Source organism: Archocentrus centrarchus, chromosome 17 (genome assembly GCF_007364275.1).
Source record: "Archocentrus centrarchus isolate MPI-CPG fArcCen1 chromosome 17, fArcCen1, whole genome shotgun sequence".
NCBI lineage: Eukaryota > Metazoa > Chordata > Actinopteri > Cichliformes > Cichlidae > Archocentrus > Archocentrus centrarchus.
In genome coordinates this window covers 28810312-28834117 of record NC_044362.1, presented here as the reverse complement: position 1 = coordinate 28834117, position 23806 = coordinate 28810312, and the positions used below count along the sequence as shown (strand labels likewise).

Genomic DNA, 23806 nt, shown 5'->3' with positions numbered 1-23806 from the left:
CAAACAAGAAAAAAAGAAGAGGTCCTGAATATCCGAGTGAAAGGAGACAAGTTACTGATAGGGACCCAGCAAGGACAGGACATGCATCATGTGCTATTTCCATCTATACACCTGCAATCAATCTATGTGCTCCAATGTGCAGAGAGATATAAACAGCGTCCATTAACACGTCATTATTAACCACTGAGGGAAGTATAAACAGTACATTTAGCTACGTAGCACAGGCTATGCTAAAAGGTGGAAGTCTGCTGTGTTAACCGGATCATCCTCCTCTCTTTTCCCTTCATTCTACATTCTTTGCATCCTTCTCATGAAGCCACCATTGACGAGTATAGGTTTTATTTTAACTTAATATTAAAAACAGTTGGCCTCCACAGGTATTTAGGTAAATACATCTACAGTACACCATCGCACATCTTCTGGGCTTTTATTTGAATCCTTCCGTTTAGCCTCGTCTCTCCAGGGAAGCATGTGCAGTAGTGCCAATTTTACATCTGTACAACAAGACTGGACAAACAGTAGTGCTCAACGCCATCAAGTCAATTCAAAACTTTTTTTGTAGGTTTTTTTTTTGTATTTCCCTTAAAGAAGCATGTAAAATCGACCCAGAGAAAAATGTGGTTAACAGCCAATAATAATAATAATCATAATCACAATGAAATGTACAGAGGTTAGCCTATAGGGTCAAGCTGTTTCTCACTGTAGGTCTCCTCTTCATTTTTTTGGTCTTTTTTTAATTTTAGGTGTTTATTTTTCTCTCTCTTTTTTTTTTTTGGATCTTGCGACCGTTACATTCAGCTTGGCACAGTGCAGAACTACTCGCACGACGACGACAGATGACGACAGACTGAGCAAAACAAACAAACAAAAAAAACCAAAACAAAAACAAAAAACCCCCAAAGCTACACATTCAAGTCGCGTGCGGTCTTGCTCGCCAAGGCTGTGCTCAAGACTGCGTTTGGTTGAGTGAATAAGAATATTATCTCGCCTGTCGTAAATGAAAACTGTTGTCTTCTTTCTTTTATTATGTCCAGTAAGAGAAAAAGAGATAAGTCAAGATTAGAACTTGGGGGGAGGGTGGGTAGGTGGAGGTGTGGTGGGGGCTGGAGCTGTACAGGCTGGGAATATTTATATATATATATTTATAATTCAGGAACTCCTTCGTGGTTCCAAAGCTGTGACGAGGAGCCCGTTCACTGTAATGGAATGACAGGTTGTCGGGGTGGGCGGGGGGGTGATATTGGCTTCTTCTGTGGTGTCGTCCTTCTGTTCTGCTGCTCTTCAACTATAGGGAGAAAAAAAAATTGCCAAGTGCATTAGTGACGACTACTTCCATTCAAATTGGGAAGAAGTTGTCAGTTGTTTCTTTAACAGACTGATTCAGTTTTCCTGGATACTGATTAAAGTCTAACATGTCTGCTTTTAGAAGCATTATCGTGTATCGTTTTTAGGACTGTTGCCTCCCTTAAAAAACGGACTCGTTTTTCTCTCTCGTGCCCCCCTTTCTCCACTCACTTCTTGTCAGGTTTGCTGCTGCCCCCTCCCCTGATAGACACCGTCTGGCTGTTCTGGTAGAAGCCGCCTCCACTGCGGTTGATGTTGGGGTGGGTGGGTGATGCCACTGGCTGCTGCCCAGGCCTGATGGGTTTGGCTGGGGACAAAAGGAAGACAAGTTACCTTTAGAAGACTATTAGCTTTGCCAGCATGACCTGCATTATGACAAGCAACCAATCAGCAGAAAGTCGGAGTGAAGTGGAACTAAAACTGCTGTTTCTAGACAGAAGATAAACTAAGGGGCTGCACCGAGGCCCAGTATAAGATCAATTTTGATTATTTTGAACTGTCGATCATACAAAGTTAATCTTAGGAAGTCCAAGAATGAGGGAAAAAAGGAGAGACATGAGCATAACAGGTCCCCATTAAAATGCTTTTAAACCCATAAAATCTAAAGACGAAAAAACAAACAAATAAAAAAAAAAACCCCCACAAAAACTCATATTTAACATTAGATAAAAAAATTGCATAAATTACACAAACTCAGCTATTTGCAGGTTGAAATTAACTTGAGCTCTTCCAAAACTTTTGGTTGGTAGATTACAAGTGTTGTAATCAGTTCTGAATGTACCTAAAAAGGTCTGTTTAAATAATATTCATATATTAGCAAAATAACAGGACAGTATTATATAAGCCTGTCAGCCACCATAACATAATGTTAACTTTCTGCCTTACATAAAAGGTGGTATTGAGGGGTTCTAATCCTGTTCATCCCTACTAACCAATCTGGGCTGAGTGTCCCCTCCTGGCCATGTTCTTGGCCCTGACGGCCTCCTTGATGCGGTCCACCTCCTGCTGGTAGCGCTTGCGGTCGCGGGCAGCGTTCTCCTTGGCTTCCTTCAAAGCAGACTCCAAGGCCTTGACCCGCTCAGCCGTAGCTCGAAGACGCTTTTCCAGTTTAGGAAGCTCACAGCGCAGGTCTGCATTATCACGCACCAGCTATGGGACAATTTGCATGATAATGTTCAAATCATTTAGTAATTTAGGCTTCATACATAAGTCTACCAATAAAGGAAAATAGACTAAGCATCAGCAGGCCAACAAAAATATGACATGAAAATAAAGTACACCAGCTGATGTGCACATCTGTCTCCTACCTGTTTGTGAACCTTGGTGAGCTGTTCAAGATTGTTCTCAAGAAAGGAAATTTTCTGTTTCTGTGCTGCACTCCCACCTGTATCATCTGAGTCCATCTCAGCGCTCTGCACAAAATAAAACATTATTCATCTCCGACATTTGTTAAACACACCTCCTATCTGTTACCACATTCTCATTTACTGCTGATGTGCTGTGTCTTAAAAAAAAAATACAATTCCTCTTTACAGAAAAAAAAAAAAAAAGTCTCTTTGCCATCCGACTATCAACTTCTGAAAGTTTACCTTTTTGACTCTGGTGGCCAGATCCTGGACAAAGAGTTTCCTCAGGTTGTGCAGAGTCTGCAGCTCCTTAGCCTGAAATAAAAACAGACAGGCATATTTTAAACTCATGTAGAAAAGCATGAAACAACTGCGGTGTTTCCCACACATTTTTAACAGTAGTGTGTTTGTATGCAAAGTGAGGTACTTGCATGCCACATTATGCAGTTTATAACATGCTTCTCTGAAAATATTTTAACTGTCAAGCATTGTGTGACAAATTAATCCCTGAATAATTAAGCTGTCCAGTGAGTCTTTCGCCCCACAAATGATCTTCGACTCCACAGTGCTGGACTGCAGAGCTCTGCTCCTCAGTCTTAGAGAGCTCTGCACAGTTCTCCATCTGCTTTAGGTTCTGGTTAGAGTGGCTCTGTAGCATTCAGAGGACTTCTAGAGCAGACCAAGAACTACCTGTGCCAGCTGCAGTCCAAGACTGTGAGCTGGACTCAGTCCAGCTATGGGGTAAAATGCTGGAAAAGCCGAATGACACCGATGACACTACATTAAACCAGCAGAACAGGAACAGGAAGACAGGAAGGACCGGGACCAGGTTGTTACTCGTGACTAAACTTTCAGAATAAGAGCAAGGGAACTGAGTATAAAGCAGATGGATCTGTCTCTTGGATGCGGAATTGGTAAAATGAGTTCCCAAATATACCTGGGCAGGCACTGATAAGACTTCACCTGGGCAGACTGTCCAAGTTTGTGGGAAACACACATACATATCAGTGTTTTATTTATCAATGAACTCACCACTGTTTCTTCCAGACCCTTCAGGTCCTGTCTGGCCTGTTCCCTTCTATCCTGCATCACCCTGAACAACAACAAAAGAACAATGAATAGATGGTACATGAAATAAAATGAAAAGAAGTTAAAACATACTGCATGTTGACAAAGTTTTATTTTTGTTATATTGTGCAAGTAAAAAGAATAACAAGAAGGTGAGCATGAAACATACGTGAGCTCGTGCAGCTTGCGGCTCTTGTCCTGGTCGGTGGATTTGAGTTTCTCGTGCTCCACTCTGAGCCTCTCCTGCTCCAGCATGATCTTCTGGTTCAGACTAGAAGAAACAAAATACAATCCTAATCAGGTTATGTCTCAGTCAACATATCCAAGTCCTGAGTGCACCTTGTTTGTCACAGCTGCTCTGACCCCACCTGCAGTTTAAATGAAACTATCAAAAAATATTTGTTCCATTGAGATTTCACATGTCCCATTAGTCCCTCTATGTAAACACAATGGCTGACAAAGACAGCAGCAGAAGCGCATTTTAAAGCCTTACTCCTGCAGTTCAGTGATGAGCTTCTCCTTGTTGTCCAGCTCATCTCTCAGGCTGCTGATCTGTTTCTGATGAGCTTCGCGATGGGAGTGAATCTGCTTCTCCACTGCTTCCTGAACACACACATAAACAGATAGTTATAAAAATCAGATTAAAATATAATGGACAGTTTCACTGACCAACACCAAGCAACTTATAACGTAATACAAAAGATCCCAGGATAATATTTTGTATTAGCATGGGAGTAAATCTAAGAAATGTATAAAATACCACATGTAAAAGTGTGCGATTTTCCTGTGCAGCCCTCAACAATAAACAAGCCCCCTAAATTGAAACTTAGTCATTAAAACTTTGAAAATTCTGCTCAAAAAAAGCAATTTTCACTTAATAGATTGTGCAGAAGAGTAGTGTGCATTTGTATTCTGTTTAATGGGAATGAGAAACATACCTTGACTTCATTGGCAGTCTGGATCTCGTTCTCTTTCTCCATAGCATGGACTTTCTCTGTAAAAACAAACAAGTAATTCCCCATTATTCACTGAGATCAAAGGGATAAATTACTGAATGCACCATGATATTAGTACGAGATTCTAAAAAGTGGTTAGGATTAGGTTTATTAGCACATTATTTGAGAAGATAAAAGATATTCAAAGCAAACTCATTTTCTGTAGGTAACCACCTCAAGATTAACCAACCGTGAAAGCTTGTTTATTTCTGCTAGACTGCACGTAGTCTTTAAGTGCACTTTGAGTGAGTGCCAGTGCTTTAATTCCTGCCCTTCCCTTGCAGAGTGACGTACCCTGAGCACTGAGCTTGACAAGTTCCTCATTAAGAGCGTCCACATTCTCCTCCAGCTGCCTCTTCTTCTGCTCCACATTTTGCAGATACTCAGTCAGGGACTTGATTTTAGCCTCGTGCTGTGGACAGAGGAAAGAGCCACTTGTAAATACACAAATGTCAATGAAAAGCACGATTCACTGTGTCGTTTGTGGTTTGTTCCCACATACCTGGGAGATGCGCAGCTGGCAGGCGGCCAGCTCCTTCTCGTTCTCATCCATCTTCTTGTTGCTTTCTGCCTGGGTGCTCTCTAACTGCTTGCAGCGTTTCACCATTGTCTTCACTTCTGACTTCATCTTGCTGATGTAGAGACGGGCCACTGTAAACTCCTCATCAATCAAACCGCTGCCACCCTCATGTTGCTGAAACGATAAACGAGGTAAGACCATGTAGAGGAAAGAGGAAAAGGAAAAACAGCTACAAAAACAGAAAAAAAGATGCACAGAAGCTGAACCAGAGAAACCATCTCAGTACCTTGATATCATTGCTGCCTACAGCGATGCCAATCTCAGCCAAGTCTTTGAGCAGTGACGACATCATCTCAGTCACCCTCTTCTTCTGGTGGTTGGACATCTCCTTCAGCTTCTGGAGCTCAGAGTCCAGAGACGACAGGATGGACTGCAAGAAAAGAGAAAGTTTTAATATCAAGTAACCGCTTTAGAATTATCCAGCAATAAAGCTGTCATTGGTGTATATAAGATGATCTCTCTGGTCCTCTACTTCTTTCAGATGATCCCTTTAGGGGTCACCACAGCGGATCAGCTGCCTCCATCTCACCCTATTCCTCGCATCCTCTCCTCTCACACCAACCCTCTGCATGTCCGCTTTCACAACATCCATGAATTTTCTCTGGTTTTCCTCTTTTCCTCCTGCCTGGCAGCTCCATATTCAACATAAAATATTCCTCTTCTGCACGTGTCCAAACCATCTCAGCCTTGCCTCTCTTTGTCCCCAAATGGCTCAACCTGAGGTCCCCCTCTGATACACCTATTTGTAATTGGATCCATCCTAATGAAAATTTCAGCATCTTTAACTCTGCGACCTCCAATGCTGCCTCTGCTCTTTTTTTCAGTTCCACCATTTCTAAACGATACATGGTCTCACTACCATCATGTAAACCATCCCTTTCACTCTTGTAATCCTTCTGCCACAAATCACCCTTGACACTCATCTCCACCCACTCCACCATTTTGTTCACTCTTCTTCACCTCTTTTGTGCACTATTTATTGCTTTGAATGGTTGACCCCAGGTATATAAATATGTCCACCTTCACTACCTCTCCTCCTTGCATCTTCTCAGGTGTGCCAAAATACCAAAATATTTAACAGTAAAACATAAGCCCACCAATGCCAGTAAACCAATGTAAGAGTACAGCTACATATGTGAGGAGACACTGCCCCACTTTTTGCCAGCTCAGCTACAATGCAAACACCCACATGGCTAACCTCAGAAGGAACAAACTGTCCAAGCTTCACCAGACTTTTTGTATTTCCAGCAGGCAAAAAGACTGAAAGCAGCTCCTCGTGGTTGTCCCTAAGCTTTAGGAGGCACTTACATCTGATCCAATATTTGGATTCAATTCAGTGTTGTTTACTAGGCCATGTGTCTGCAGCAACGCACCAGCGCACTGGGAGGAGAGCTAACATAGTATGGAGGAGGCTAACAGCAGCAGGGTCAGCAGTTTGGGCGCGTTTCAGCTTTGCTTTGTATGTTTGCAAAAGTTTGACCATGTTTCCCTGTCAGGTTCGCTCTCATCCCGTTGAGTGTAGCACACGCTGGGAAGATTTTATTGCACAAGTAAAATACGTAAAATTACACACCACTGTCAACTCAATATTTCAGTGTGTGTGCAGGTGCACTGACAGCGAGAAAAGCATAAACTAGTATACCTGTAAATGACAACAGTATATAGTAGCCTTCTGTCTCTCACGCTTTTAATGAGAGAAGTACAAAAGACTGTGTGAATAATGCAAATGCATCTTTATATATATATATTTTTTTAATTCTGTGCATTTTGATTGTGATACTGATAAAACAATGTCATACATTTCTATTGTTTTTCTATATGCATTTGTTTGTGAGATTTTATTTTTTTATAAAAAGCTATGAAAACAATATTTAAGCCAAGACTGATGTTGCTAAACAGATAAAATAATGATTCCCAATCTCACCTTCTTACAGCTCTGTAGGTATGGGATTGGTAATTAGGATCCGCAGATACCTGAAGTAAAGGTATCTTTATCTGTGTTGGAACTGGAAAAAGCTGGATCAGTGCATCTCTATTAAAAAGTTTCCTCTGTGTCTTCTGACTCTGCACATCACAACTTGTGTGGCCAAAAGGCAACTACTGCAGGCACCGCTCCCTCACTCCTCTGCTGCTTATGCTCTTGTAGCGAGGCGCTGAGTTGAATTTGAGGGTGTAATTACATTTTTAAAAATCATAAATTTCCTTGAGGCACATATTAAGAATGAAGGCATTTAGTCAATCTGCCAGGTTCCTTTTTCACTTTATGGAACACGGTTCAGTTAGTTACAGAAATAAATGGTCTGCAGCACCAATTAATGTGTGCATATTTGCCTGGGTGGATGTGTCAGTTCCACTTTTTATCCCTGCAGGTTTTTACGGTTCTAATTATAGTGCTGTGTCACTGTGTGTTGCATATTAACGTGGTCAAAATAAAGGACAAATAAAAGGCACCCGACTGAAATTAAAGCATCACAAGAGTCCATGAGCATGATGATATCTGTCCCAGGCTCACCGATTTCTGGCTGAGCTCCTCACTGATGGTCTCAAACTCCTTGGTTTTATCCTCCACCTCTTGGCTCTTCTGGTCATAATTGACAGCCAGCTCCTCCAGAGCCTGTAGCACCTCCTTCACCTCCTCCTTTGAGGCTTCATTTTCAGCCTGCAGGCGGTTCAGCTCTGCCTGGAGGTTCTCGTGATCACGGCGAGAAGAGGCTAAAAGCTGCATTAAGGGAGAAAGACTTAACTTTATTTTCTTTTTCTCATATGTGTCAGTGTAACAATTAGGACAACTATCTGCATTTTAAGTCCACTAAAAACATTTTTCAGAGTAATGTGACAGCGTCATGTGTTTCCTCACCCCTCTGAAACTAAAAAGATCAAAAGTTCACTCTGCACCTGTGCCTCCGCTCCACCTGTTAAACCTCCAGTACTCACCTCCTCCTGGTCCAGCATCTGCTGCTTCAGCTTCTCTGCCAGCTGGCTCTGCTGGTTGATTTCCTCGTCCTGTAAAAGGGCAAAGACAGACGGCAGCATCAGCATTCACGCCAGGCACCACAGGCAGACAGTTACAAGGTGGAAGACCACTGATTAAACAACGAATGGCCTGGATGAATAAAGAAACACTTTCCTTATTCAATTTCAAATTTTTTTATATTGCACCAAATCACAACAACAGTTCCCTTAAGGGGCTTTATACTGTAAATAAAAACTGAAAGTTTCCAAAAGAAGACAGGATTATTTCACTAAACCCTTACAATGTAAATTTTTTTAGTCTTCATTATTACACAGTGTTAGACTGTATACTTATCAAATACTTTTGGGTAACTTTACTATTGTTTCATTTACTAAGTACTGTTTAAAACCTGTAATACACAATCTGCCATGTCAACAAACACACCTTATCATCCAGCTGTTTGTAGAGCTTGGCCAGCTCAGCTTCACACTTGTCCTTCTCGACATCAGTGAGGCGAACGCCAGGCACGTTCGGCGTGGAGGCCGCCTTGTCATTTATTATGTTGTCCAGGGCCAGCACCTCAGCATTAGCCTTCTCCTTATCAAACTGCTCCTCCACTGGCACGCTCTCACCTGAGAAGGGGCAGGAAAACACGCATGTTCAGTAGGTGCGGAGGGATGAAGAGTTGTTATTCTAATACACTGCACTGCAAGAAAAAAATCTTCAGCTTGCACTTAAACAGCACTGGGAAGGACAGCCTTACCATTTCTCCAGCGGTTCAGCTCATTCTCCAACCACGTGACGGTGTTCCTCAGGGTCTTGTTCTTCTCCTTCTCCCTCTCATACTTCTGTTTCCACTGTTCTGCTGTCAGTTCAATATTCACTGTCACTGTGTTCTTGATGGTCTTTGCTCTGAATTATGAAGAAATAAAAATGTTTTTCCCAACAGAAAAAAACTATTAATTACATTTTATGAATCATTATTCCTTAAAAAGAAAAAGGCACATAAATATACCATCTGGGATGTATTTTTTTTTAATATAATCACGTTCTGCTTTCTCTTGTCTCTTCCTGATTTTTATAATTTAGTTTTCTAATGTAGTCAGTGACACGCATGAAAAAAAGCTGTCTGTAAACTAAAGAAATGCTACAAAACCAACACAGCTGAAGAATTTCCAGCAGTCTACTAACCTCTGCCCGAACATTAGGGTGGATTTGGTTTCGGCCTCATTAAAGGAGGAAGGTGAGCAGCAGATGACAATGGTGGTTCGACAGTTACCACCCAGCGAGTCCTGCAGGATACGGGTCATCTTGCTGTCTCGGTAAGGGATGTAGGCCTTGAAATATATAACACAAAAATAAAGTTAAATGACAGAAAACACACATATTAAAATAAAAGTAACCGGCTCTGTGATTATCCCTATTATAGCTACAATCCCTCTCCTGTACATGCCCAAACCATCAGCCTTGCCTCTTTAACTTTGTCTCCAAAAGACTTGACCTGAGCAGTCCCTCTGATATACTCATTTCTAATCTTGTCCATCCTGATCACTCCCCCCCAAAAAAAAATCTCCCAAAAAAACTACCTCTAGCTCCACCCCGTCTTTTTTTTTTTTTTTTTAAACCAGTGCCACCGTCTCCAAACTACTACTAGCCAAAGCTTGGCCTATTTCACAGATAAACTTCATATTTTACTGCATTCCAAACCTGCATTTTAGCTTTAAATGCTTTGGTTACATTACAGAGTATAAAAAATGGACACAGTAGCTTTCAGATAGGCGCCTTATCCCTGCATTCTTTTTAATAGCCACCTGACAGCAGAAAGGCTTCCAGTCCTATGAGCTGGGCTCACTCATTTCAAGTCATACTGAATACAGCATTAAGTCCTGTTGGTAAATTTTGGTCATTCTAGGAGTTAGAGAGGAGGATCAGAAATATACTCAACAGCTAACAACTTGTCAATCACAAATCATTAGCCAGTGAGCAAGCTTCAGTCAGATCTGCCCCAGCTCATCACACACAAAGATAGAAATAATGAAAACACTCATTGAAAGCCTTCAAAACTGGACTGCAGAGGCCAGCGTTTGACATCAAGGTGCACAAGTCCATCTGTATACATCTATAGATTACATCTGAAAAATTACAACACTAGGGCAACTCGAACCTCTTCCAATAAATCTCCTCTGTGGGCAGTAAGTTGTGTATTACTGTTATACAGTCTTATGCAATTGTTTAAAACACATAGGATGGAAAGGAGAACAGAAAACAAAACGAGGTTTGGTATTTACTAAGCTGTGAGAGTCTGAAATGCCAAAGAGGAGGGATCTTTGGTTTCACCTGCACCGATGAACCGAATGACCTCTTCTGTTTATATCACAGGTCTCACAAGTTTAGTAAAATCAGACTGCATTTAAATGATAACTTGATTTATGATTAGCATTCAACCAAACGGCCTTGGCTGAAGCAGCCTCTTATACTTCACACCGCTACACACAGTAGTGGTAAGCAAGACATCTCTGGACAATAGCTCATTTGTTTTACACCACCACAAATATATCAGCAGCTGTTCGCCTCAGGTTGTTTACAGAGCGAACAGTCTCAACATCAAACCAATCGTTGATCAAAGTGAAAAGGGTGAAATCAGGATGAAACGGCTGAAGCAAAACACTGCTGGAAGAAAAAAAATTTTTTTTTATCTGCCTAAGTTATTTCTGCCACACAAAGGACCCGTAGATGGCTGAAAATGCTACTTTCACATTAAAATCACAGAAAAGGATGATCGTTTTTTTCCACGTGCACACCAAGCTTTGGGCTGTGCAGCTGGTCAACAGTTCCAACTATGCTTCTGTCTGCTACAATAACAGTAATGCCTGTCTGTTTCAAGATGCAACAAAAGTATGAGGCAAAAGATCATAGCCTGAAGTTATAACAGATTTAATGCTTATTATGCTGAATATGCCACATTGTGATCTGAAAAGATTATGTTTTTGCACCAAAGACTTCAGAAATGAAACACCTTTAACTCATCAAATGCACAACTTGCACTGCAAATTAAATGCCAAAAATCCAAAGACCAGCACCAAAAAATACTGGATTCTCAAAGTATTTAGGGAGCCAATATATGATTGAGGGTCCATTAGGAACTTTTACTGTCTAAAATGGTTTGCATTAGTGAGTTTTGTGCAGGTTTATAGTTTTCCAGCCATTAGTGAGGTAGCTATTACATTGTTTGATATCAACTGTGTCTGTAAGTGTTAGGACGATTTAGTTCCAAGTTTAAATTGAAGAAAAATGCTCCCTTGTTTTGTTCTGCACTGTATCACAGTAAGACATGAACAAACTGCACAACAGTAAATGACTAGTTCTTATATAGCGCTTTATATAGTGCACTCAAAGCGCTTATACAGCACATTTACGTTTACCCCATTCACACCCATTCATACAAGCACTTCCATGATTAACTAAGCTAAGTGCTTTTTTATTATCTAACATTCACACACATTCACACTCCAAAGCTTGCGTCGGAGAGCAACTTGGGGTTAAGTTTCTTGCCCAAGGACACATTGGAATGCAGCCTGGAGTAGCCAGGAATCGAACCGCTGACCTTCCAAGCAGTTGGTCACCTGCTCTACCTCCTGAGCTAGGTGTGTCCAAATTCAGGGGCTGCATCCTTCAAAGATTGCATTTGAAGGTTGATTATGTCACAGCAAGACGTCAAAGGCTGTACAAATTCAAAGGCTCCTCCAAATGTGTCCTTCTGCCTGGATTTAAAGGACACGTTGGGTGTATCCTTCATGGGCTACCCTATTCCAAGATTCCTTGCGGGCCGAATCTGTCGCGGGGAATGTAGATGTGTAAACCTCAAATATCGGCGTGATTTATCAAGATACTGCTTAATTGCAAACGTGCGCCAATGTTTTTGGAGATGTCCGTTCCCGGTGGTCTAACAGCCAGCTCGCCTCGCCAGCTGTCGTCTGACCACATGGTTTAGGCTCACTATTCCCAGAGAGAACGCCTGACTCTCGGTGCATTGTTTTCAAAACTCCTGCTGGTTTTCGCCACTATGTGGATAACACAGATGTAATTCACTTAGTTAATATCTAACTGTTGATGTCTGGTGTATTTTAGTGTTTCATTTGTTCCTGTGCAAATCAGTTTGGCTGAAATTAAAGTTAAGCTTCATAACTGGATAGTTTTATTTAACTTGAATATCTAACTGGAGAGCTGTCAGTATATTTGGAAATAAACAATTTGTGCATCTTTATTCCTTGATCTACAGGCAGCGAGGATACAGTTCCTAAAGTATTAAACAAACAAGAGCAAAAGTTCAGGCTCCATTTTAATAGGCTGCTGCGCTTTGCACTGTCACGGTTGCTAGGTGACAGGAGCTACGGTGAGGAAAGGGCGGGAATCGCGGGTAAAGCAAATATGAAGTCTTTGTGGTCTCCGAATGACTCAGCTTACATAGACTGCATCCTTCGAAAGATGCAGCCCCTGAATTTTGACATGCATATAGTTGCACCAAGGCCTACCACTGACCACACTTTGTCATAACAGTCTGAACTCTATAACAAAGAGTTACTGACCGTTCCTTCAGCCAGTGCAGAGATGACATTTCCCAGGGATGACAAGGACTTGTTGATGTTCTTGGCTTCATCCAGCACAGCTCCCTCAGCACCTGTTTTACTGACCTGAGAATCACAGAGAATAACTTAAGTTAGACCCATCACCGATGGGGCTAGCCTCCCACCATTTATGAAAATATAAAATAAATTTAGAAGTCTGGATAACATTACAGCCCCATTTCATAGCAGAAAACCCTTCAGCAGACATCTTATTACCTTCTGCAAAATTATTGTCCTCATTTGGAGGCCTTGCCCTAAACTTTTATCCAAATATTTTTAGTCATCCCTGGGTTAGTTAATGATATAACACACAATCCAGCAAAAATATTTTCAATATTACCAATACTCATTAAATCAAATCAATTTTAAGCAGGCTGTAAGAGAATGATATTGTGATTCATATTATAAAAGTTTCATGGTAAACAAATTAGAGAAAGTACATACTGCACTCTTGTACAAGAGTGTATTATATATAATGTCTTTCTAATTATATAATCTATAACAGTAAGTCAGATTTAATGCATACTTACAAGGTATTCACATCATATTATACTCATATGTGTACAGGAATGACTAAATAATGCACCCATACTTCATAATCTGATAACAATGCATTATGTACAACATCACTATAATCATAAGGCAGCCATGTACAAAACATAATGCAACCATGTTGCATTGTTTGCTCATATTGCTCATTATGTATGAGCAATATTGCTGAACAGTAGGTATAGCTTTAATACTGCCCAATAATGAGTGAAAGTCTGTACTATTTATGGCCATGAATCATCCCTGACCAACATGAGAGACAATCAGAAGTTGGCATCACAGGCTAATCAATCAAGTTGCATCCTAGAACTGATTTTACTATAAACAGACTGCCTCTTTAGCCAATCACACAGCACAATGTGATCACATGATTAGGCTAAGCCAATCAGGCATGAGAAAGAGGCTGCATATTATTAGCATAAATTCTCATAACATTAGCAGCCTGAACTCATCCATGTTTACTCTCCACTTCAGAGAAATACTGCCAAAGTGTACAAAGGATACTAAACATCCAGGAATATGAATACTGTGTTGCACATCTTTTAAGTTTAAAGAACAGACATGCTGAATTTCACGGCTAAACTCCTTGTGGTTTTGGAGTCTATAGACCAGAAAAATAAACCCACACAGACAGAATTCCAACAATACCCACCCGCTTTATATCAGGCAGGAGGATAATAAAAGGGGGAAAATGCAGATTACAATAATTTATCACTAAATTACTGATGAAGGACAATGAATAGCACTGATACCAATATGTAAGAGACATTCTAGCTTACCTTTTCACTACCAGCCAGATCTACCAAGTAGAGTTTTCCACTGAGTTTCTGCTCTGTCTGCGTATTCTCCTGTTTAACGTTGATCAGGAAGATACTGTGACTCCTGGAGCTGTGCTCGTTCATGTCTGAGGGATAAGTGACACTTGGGTTAGACATCATCAGCCTATAAAATATTTTTAAAAACCTACAGTGAATGAATTTATGACAAGAGTCTCATAGGCAGAAGGATGGCATCTTACTTGTAACTGCTACATGTCTGTTAGCTTTGCCCTCATCAATTGTATCCATGACCTCGTCTGGGCTGCAGACAAATCTCTCAGTGCAGCCCTTTTAAAAACAAAAAACATGAGGTTACGTTCTTGGTCTTCTCCAGCAGGTTTTACTAGTTTTGAAATGTGACAAAGGGGTAGGTCTCACCTTGACATAGGGTACTCTGTTTTTGTCTTCATGCACTGACAAATTGGTCTTTGACACTGGAATAAAATTGGAATACATAAGTCAGAGAAACAAACTTTGCACTACAAACACTTTAACATGTAAACATTTAATTCAAAATTATTATAAAAGAGACAGAAAGACATGGAGTTCAAAGAATCCTGAACTGAAATCTACAGAAGCAATGAAGGAGAAAGTTTTAAAAACCTTATCTTGTCAGCAAACACTTTAAGTGTCATATGCTAATATTTGGCTGGTGATTCTGTACATGTACGGTCCAGTAACCATTGTGATTTAAAGTTAGATAATGTTTTAAAATTACTGTTCAAATAAGTGCCCAGTGGCATTTCACAATGCTGTAGAAGTATTCTGATTTATGGGTCGTTCTTGCCGTTCTCGCCCTGGCCACACAAAGGCCCTTTATGTGACCAGAAAGTTATATTATTTATATCCTTCTGGGTGTTTAGTCTTCTTCCATTTCTACATCTCTCGTCATTGTCTTGGACATCTAAACCATTTCCTTTTAGATGATTTTGCAGCAAATAAAAAAGGAAGGCAAAATAATGAGCTCTAACTTTTACATGATTAATAGTAAAACATCTAGTTCATATTAAAAAAAAAATGTATGTAACAGAGCAAATATAAGAACTGGGTACAGTGAGATCCCCTTTGTGAATCACCACTTTATCATAGTGGAGGCGCTTATGTGTCCCAATGATGCCAGGGACTGTAGGGTCTCCTAAGGCAAACTGGTCCTGGGTTAGGGGCCAGACAAAAACAAAGTGACCCCTATGAAAGAAAGCTCAAGGGTATAGTTTACCCTGCCTGGAATAGGCGCTTGAAGAAGAGCGCCTGGTGGCTGGGCCTCAGCCAGTGGGAACTAGCCGCCTGCAGCCTGAACAGGAAACATGGCTGGTCTCCTGTAGGCCCACCACCCGCAGGAGGCGCCGCAGGGGTCTGATGCAATGCATGTTGGGTGGCGGCCAAGGGCAGAGGCCTTGGCAAATGGATCCCCAGCGATCAAGGCTGGCTACTTGGACATGGAACATCACATGGTGGGGAAGGAGCCTGAGCTAGTGCTTGCAATTGAGAAATACCAGTGAGACATAGTCAAGCTCACCTCAATGCATGGCCTGGGCTCTGGAACCAGTCTCCTGTCTCCTGGAGAGGAGCTGGACTCCAGAGTTCCAGTCCAGAGTTGCCCTCTGTGATAGGTGACGTTCTGTGATGGGTATTCCTTGTTTCCCCTCTGCTTGCTGCCTGTATTGGGGTATTCACCAGTGGACGAGAGGGTCGCTTCCCAGCACCTTTGGGTTGGGGAACAGGTCCTGACTGTTGTTTGATCTTACGCATCAAATTACAGTTCAGAGTACCCAGCCTTGTCAAAGTCGCTGGGTGGGGTGCTCCACAGTGCTTCATCTGGTGACTCTGTTGTCCTACTGGGAGGCTTCAACACTGCCATGGGCAACGACATGCCATGACTGGAAGGAATGGCCTGCCTGACCTGAACCCAAGTGGTGTTCTGTTATTGGACTTCTGTGCAAACCACAGTTTGTCCATAACGAACACTATGTTTGAACATAAGGATGTCCATAAGTGCAGGTAGCACCAAGACACCCTAGGTCACAAGTTGATGACTGAATTTGTAATCGTATCATCAGATTTGCAGCCGTAAGTTCTGAAAACTTGGGTGAAGACAGGAGCTGAGCCGTCAACTGATTACCACCTGGTGGTGAGTTGGATCAGGTGGCAGGAGAGGATGCTGGACAGACCTGGCGTACCTAAACATATAAATATAGTAAGAGTATGCTGGGGGTGCCTAGCAGAAGCCTAAGTCCCTTAGAGAGAGGGTGAAGAGTGCAGTCATTCAAGAGGGGCTCAAAGTAGTCGCTACTCCTCTACATCAGAAGTAGCCAGGTGCGGTGGTTCGGGTATCTGACTAGGACGCTGACTGACTGATGCTGTAGTTCCCATTGCCAGGCCACAAGTTAGCAGTGTGGATATAGGAGCTGCAACCATAGTGTGCATGTGCAAGTGTCCCCGTTTTCAAAAAGCAGTGTTTTCGTGTGTTTACACAAAAATAAAGACCAGAGCGTTTCGAAATGCTCCACTCTAGAGCCTGTTTTCAAAAAGTATCGTTTTCACTCTGTTCTCGTGTAAACAGGGCCTCAGTGTGTGACACTTACCGTCCAAAAGGTCCCGGATCTTGTCTAAGTAGATTTCAAAATATGAAACCTGTAAACAGACAAATGACCTCATTATGTCACGATCAAGCAGAAGGAACAATCTAGTCGCTCAAGATACACACTCAGGGGTTTGTATAAAAATCTTTAGGTTGTAGTTTGTAATTCTTTTGGGAATTTTGATTGAGTTTATTTCTTCACATGGGTTTCATATACAGCAGCAGCAGACAGTTGAAATCTGGTATTTTGTACAGTTTCATGCAAATATAATAGTGGGCAAAATTTCAATAATTTAACGCCAAGGGCTTTGACATAAGAGCAGAGCCCAAAGAAGGTGCAGTTCAAAGCATATCATCCTCCTCCATCTCTTATGTTGTCTCAAGCAAAAAATGCAGAATAGCAGCAGACTACAAAAAAGGAACTAAGCAGCTTGTTTCTTGCACTTCTATTTGAGCATATAACTTAAGTTTTAAAGATTAAAAACTGAACTTTTTATCTGTAGGATGATGCCTCTATAACCACTGTACAGTGTATCCCCTCTGCTTACTTTGATATGAAACTCCAGGTTTTCATCCATGGAATAGATGTAGTTGAAGATGTCTTGCACTATCCTGGGGATGATTCCCATTGAATCTGTGTCATGGAGATTCCCCTGCAAATAGAGTAATTTCATATAATGTCACAAAGTCAAATTAAGAATTTCTTGAAATTTAATTACAAATAAATATTACTCTAAAGGCCATCATTACCTCCATGGTATGTGTTTTGCCAGATGATGTCTGCCCGTATGCAAAAATTGTTCCATTATAACCCTCGAGAACATCTATAAGACAAAATTTAGAACTTAGTAAAGCTAAGATTCAAATGAGCTGTATGTTTCAAGATAGAAAACCCATCTACTGTGCAAATACCTGTAAACAAACAAATATAAAATTATTACAAAAATAAAAGTGAGCCCTCACCTTTTACAATCTTTTGGGCGCAGGCATTGTACACTTGTTCTTGTGTTGTACTTGACTGAAAAACTCTGTCAAACATGTAAGGTTTACCCTGGGAAAGAAAGAATAGGAGTATTAGCGACATAATAGACAAAATGAAACCTAGTAACCTGAAACCTCTACAAAACACATCGCAGTTTATTTTTCAAACAGATGTATGTATAATACTTTCTTTCACTAAACAGGCACAGTAGATATTCGGTCCATGTTCACACCCAGAATTCGATAGGTGTTTCCTGATGGAAACTGTCCAGCAGACTAAGTTACACAACCATGTCCAGCAGCAAGTGCAGTTTGATGTGCTATGCAAAATCTCTATACAGGAAGCAGGAACAGCCACTATAGCTGAAGAGATTTACCAATAGTAACTTAAAGACAGACACGTGGACCCACCACACAATATTTACTTACTGGAATTACTAAATAATGTTTTGTCACAAATAACTGAGCAGTTAATTACCTGCTTCTCCAGTCAGTTTCTTGTGCTACAGATACACTCCAACTAAATCATCTTGTTCTGCAGCCTTAGTTTATTGAGCCTTTGCCCACTAACGAGCTCTCTACCTACTGCAAGTTTCGGTTTGTGTGGCATTCCAGCTCACACCATAAGGGCTACCATCACCAGGTGCAGTCCAGTATGGTAGAGTTGGAGGTCCATCTAACTGTGATACACAAGACTTGCCAGAACACTGACCAGGTCAGCCTGTCAATATGGAAACAAGACTGAAAGGGCTAGGGGTAGCTGGTAAGCTAAGAGTGAGAGTATTATTCACCAGCAAATCAATCATGGTTGTAAAGTCTGTGTGTGGGTAAACACCATTCATTGCACTTGAGTTTCACCAGTTGGCAAAAGCATCTTTTCAAACACATTTTCCTTTTTTGCACAGAGAGAAAATAGAAAGATGGCAGAGAATTTGTGTATATAGAAGAGATGACACCTGACATAAAAAAAAAAGAAGCCTGAAGGCATTGCCTTGCATTGTCTGTCTCACCATTGTCTGTCAATTTGATATTTTCCACCTACTTCCTCTACCAGCTGCACTTTAGCTCACCTTGAAAAGCTTGCATCTCCCACCTAATATGGCTTTTCTCATCCTAAATCTCTCCCCATCATGCCCTGAGCTTTTAGCATTAATTTAAGCTCCAGATTTAAGATCCTGCTTCAAAAACACCAACATATCTCACTCTGATTACCCAAAGGCTAGTGAAAACTTCAAAGCAGAGTTCCAGTGAGATAGCAATCAATAGCTGGCAAGATGACCAATCACAAGATGAGGAAGATGGCAACTACAGGGCAATAAATCTAATGCTACAAGCAAATCTAAAGTTCAGCTGAGATAGCATGCTCTCTCTGAAGCTTCGCAGTCCTAGTTGACTCATCCTATCTTCAGCCTTACAGTAAAGGTACTAGCTGTGATGTGGTAAGAGTCGAGTTTGAGTACAAGAAAGCCCCATTGGTGACAGCACAGGTTACAAAACAGACAAGGCAGTAGGTAAATTACTGTCAGGTTCAGTGTTAACACCTGTTTAGGCAGAAGAAATTGTTGACAAGCAGCTGGTGTCACCTTGAAGGCTCCACTGATTAGGGCTTACTAGTTTGAGGCCAGAAATAAAAGGAAAAACATTCACCACTCAAGGTGAAACCACAAATACATCACAGCCTGGCAGCAGAAGCCCATTTACCAGTGCAAGAATTATTCAGACAACTGCAACTATGCTGTGATGTCCTCAATTTGCACACCAGCTCATAATCCCTCCTGACAGACAGTCACATCTAAAGCACAGCTCTGTGCAATATACCCAACGACAGCACCTTAAGACATTTGTAATTCACTCCAGCTAGCCACATCCCAGCAACTGACCATGCCCAGAACAAGAGTGCCAAGCCACTATCAGGACTGCCAGACACCATCTGCAAACAATAGAGCTTGACTTTAAAGTCCTCATTGTTACTGGTCTTGTTACCTACACTTCTGCCTAATGGGATTACTGGGTGAAACTGTAAATGCCGTGAAATGTATTATTAAAGTGCTCTGTCACACCCCTTGCTTCCTGATGGCTTTGTTATGACACATGGTAAGTTATATATTGCAGACAGTAACACAGTTACTGTAAGTTTATTCTGCCAACACCCACTGATTTTTTTATTGTCTTTACATATACCATATTTTATTTGACTGAGCTATTTATGTTATTTAAGGCTTTTTTGTTATGGGCCATGGTTAATGTTTTGGCTGCTGTAACAATAACTTCCTAATGTTTGGGATAAATACAAATGCTTCCCCAGACATCATTGTTATTTGGGCAGACTGCAGAGGTTCTGATTTAGAAAGTTTAATTGCTACTAACCAGCTAGTCCACATCCTTTAGAGATTGTGTTTTCCCTACTGGCTCGCTTGCTGGCCAGGTTGCTTTTGTGGCAGTTCTGAATATCATTCAGCTCCTTCCTCAGAGACGATCTTGCCATGTGGTAGGATATAGGACCTATTTCAGCCCTACCATCTTGGCCTATAGTTGGCGTTGGTCCTTGGAAATTCTCTGTGAGCTAGAAAGTCACTCTAACCAGAACCTGCAGCAGATGAAGGACCAGGTGTGGACATGGCGAGCTCACTACATCCGCAAAGCAGAACTACCCGCAAGTTAAAGTCCAAGAAACTGAATGTGGAGACTCATTTGAGTATCGGTTTATTATAATGATTCGTTTGTCACAAAGTAATTGGAAAATAAAAGATTTGAAGGAGAGCGTGTATGCACGAATATCTAAGTGCATACAATGCTGTTATTACTCTTTTATATCCTTTTCTTTCCATTTATCCGTCATGTACTTGCAACACTAACATTATGTAAAAGTAGCTCAAAGCTGTTCTTGTGGGACATCCCAGGCTAATGTATGAAAATAGCAAATGTGACAGCAAAGAAAGGAGGGATGACTCCATCTTTTTGTGTACCACTGACAGAGGAAAGAAAGCATGAATAATTCACCTGCTGCAAGCTCACACTAGTTTCCAGATGAGGTGGTATGGGTAACTAGGATGGCCATCCTAGTTACCCATACCACCTCATCTGGAAACTTCATTTGTGCCTCTCGCTTTCTGGCAAAACGCGACTGGGAGGACCTAAAAGTGAGCTATAGCAGATTTAGGATGTACTGCATGAATTTTGTCCAGAAGACAAAGTGTGTGTGGAGAATCAGCAAATAGCAAAAATAGAAAAGAGCATGAAGCACTATCAACATGGTCTGCACTGGTCTAACTGCTTGTCTTTACCGAAGTGTGGGCACTGATGCTGAGGCATCAGTCCCAGCTCAGGGTCCACGCCCTAAATTGTTTCAAAACGGATATATAGTATGAGCTAAGAGCATCTGCAAAACAAAATACATCACCATAATAATTACTATCCCCACCCGGAGCGATTGCCTAGCACCCACTTACTCTGATTGGTTCAACAGCTGGTAACCAGGAGAGAAAACACAAGGGGATTAACACAGGATCCCTGAGCTGCTGCTGCTGCTGCTGTACTTCTCGGAACAGATGCACTCGCATGCCTCACAGTCTGCACTGGTATTTTACCACTATGACTGGCACTCTGAACTGGGCAGGGCCACATCACGCCTTAGCTGCACAGACTGTGCCTGCTATTAGCCAGAGGCCTGAAGTCATTGTCAGCAAAACCATTCAAGAACTCAGCACAGTTCTAACGACCATCTCTGCTTTGCATGACAGAAAATGAATAGCCCTGTTGTACTCTAAAATCGCCACCTAAACTAACAGTCTTATTCGAGAAGACATGATTCAAATTCATGATAAGTTCGTATTGCCTTGTAAACGCTCTTAAAGCTGTATTTCCATTGGTGAGCATATTATGAAGATATCAAAGTCCACAAAGACCAAGGTAGTTTGTTGTCAAGAAAAACTAATATTTAACCATGTTTTCTTCCAAGTAATATACCACTCCCTTTCACATGATGAGCATGCACTGTAAAATTTAGATATCAGCTTAGGTTTTAGGCTGTTTGCTTCTTAATTAAATGTAACAGCAATATATAAAGACCAGGCACTTTCCTTTTGTCTGTCCTGCCATAGTGAAAGGTGCAGAGGCATGCAATGGCACAACCCCAAGTTGTATGAACAGTGCTTGCTCTAGACATGCTTTTATAGGCCTATGATGACAAAGCATCAACTGCAAACCATTTGGAAATGATCCTCAAGCCAATTTCTCTGTTGGCTCAGTAAAATGGAGGTAACATGGTACTACAAAGCATTTCCTTCTTTTGTCGTGATGGAAACTGTTACAAAGCTTTTATCCTTATCTGAGGCAGGAGGGCTAATTAAACTAAAGACAATGCTGGTTTAAACATCCTGAAAAGAAAACACATGAATTTCCTCTAAATTATTTATAAGGTAGCTCTGCAAAGTGTCCAGTCACTGAAGGCCAACAGATTACAACTGGCCTGCATGAAGTCTGACATTTCCACTCCCAGTTATTATGTAGTCCACGTTTCCTCTCCCCATTCCCACCCTCCACCTCATATCCAATCCTCTGATTAACTTCAGAATGGTCTGCAGAATGGTTGGTTCAACAGCCAGCTGGTCGACTAGCTGATGCTAGCTTTAATTAAGCTACAGCATTAAAACTAGCCAGCTAGCCAAGGCCAGCTAATCTGTCAACTACCAGTTGGCCTAGCCTGCTAGCCACTACCATATAAAAGCTGGCTTACGCTTTATGCTGACGCAAACTGTTCATAATTAATAGATTTATAGTTACAGATGCATAGCCACTGAATAATTAACATCGTGATAATATTGCAGTGTGTTAGGAATGGGACCGGCAGGCAGGCCGGCGGGCGCCGGCGACATTTTAACCTGCCGATGTGTTTGTGGCTTTGTTGAATGACAGCTCTCTAGCAATGACAGGACAACCGCGAATGGTGACATTTTTATGACAACAGCAACTGCGCTGTGTTTCAGAAATGTAGAATTAAATGCTGCCGGAGTTTGTTTACGAACTGAAAGCCGAATAAGTTACACGTTAAATGTATGCCACTGAATGGTGGCGCCAGCCAAGGGCCAGTGGAACAACGCACCCGTGAGCAGGTTAGCTCTGCTAGCTAACAAGCTAAGGTGCTAGCTACTGTAACTAAAAGACAATCAAAAATGGCGTACGGATACCAGCCGGAGGGCTCTGTCAAACAGGTAGCTACCAACGGTCAACACAAATCAACTCACCGCGATAACAACAGTATCTTCCCCTTGAAACTTGGGAATGTACTTGTCGCCCCTGACCACCTCGGAGCTGTTCAGGGGCCTAAAACGGCACATCACTTTGATGGTGCACTCCGCCGGGTCGGCCATCTTCCACGGTTCACGAATGGAAATTCACGACAAGAATTAAAGTATATCCTGGATCTCAGGGGCGGCCGTGGGAGGCGAAAAGGGAGGCCGAGCCCCTCTGTCCCAATCTCAGGTTCTAGAAAGGGCGATGGTCAGTCGGGCATTCAACAAAAATCCTTGTTTTTCCTCTCAGTCACTTCCCCCCGTCCTGTTAGGAAGCCATGATACCGGTGGATCAGCGGCTGGCCACCTCACCCCTCCTGCTGCCGTGGATGTGGATCACAATGACGTCACCTCAACAGGCGCTCCCCTCCTCACTGTGTCAATGTAATGAAATCCTCAGCAAACACACGAAAACTCACTCAGCAGCACCCGAAAGCATTTAAAGTATTTTTGTACTGTGCTGTTACTTTTTACTTGTACTTCATCATTTCAAATAACTACTTGTAGTTATTAGACAAATATTTTTTATTGTCAAAATGCGGTTCTCTCCAGGTGCTCTGGCTTCCTCGTGCAGTCCAAACACTTGCATGTTATTTGGTGACTTAGCATTACCTGATGCACAAACACAAACAACCAATGTGTAAAATAAACAGTAATTATTAGCACCAGTTCAAGGTA

At 41.6% G+C, this 23806-nt stretch overlaps 1 protein-coding gene across 1 annotated transcript; it reads right to left on the bottom strand.

Moving 5' to 3' along the window:
• Positions 1–575: 575 nt before the first annotated feature.
• Positions 576–23476, bottom strand: LOC115795388 (kinesin-1 heavy chain). The gene is made up of 26 exons (XM_030751273.1): positions 23081–23476; positions 17820–17907; positions 17607–17680; positions 17405–17509; positions 16861–16909; positions 14657–14712; positions 14479–14566; positions 14240–14364; positions 12873–12977; positions 9478–9623; positions 9050–9198; positions 8731–8918; positions 8268–8336; positions 7846–8052; positions 5560–5703; positions 5256–5447; positions 5048–5165; positions 4697–4752; positions 4252–4361; positions 3928–4029; positions 3723–3783; positions 2934–3005; positions 2652–2756; positions 2277–2493; positions 1516–1651; positions 576–1285 (listed from the first exon to the last, which is right to left on the bottom strand). The coding sequence occupies exons 1-26, from the start codon at positions 23204–23206 to the stop codon at positions 1282–1284; spliced, it is 2892 nt and encodes a 963-aa protein (XP_030607133.1). The 5' UTR covers positions 23207–23476; the 3' UTR covers positions 576–1281.
• Positions 23477–23806: the final 330 nt, after the last annotated feature.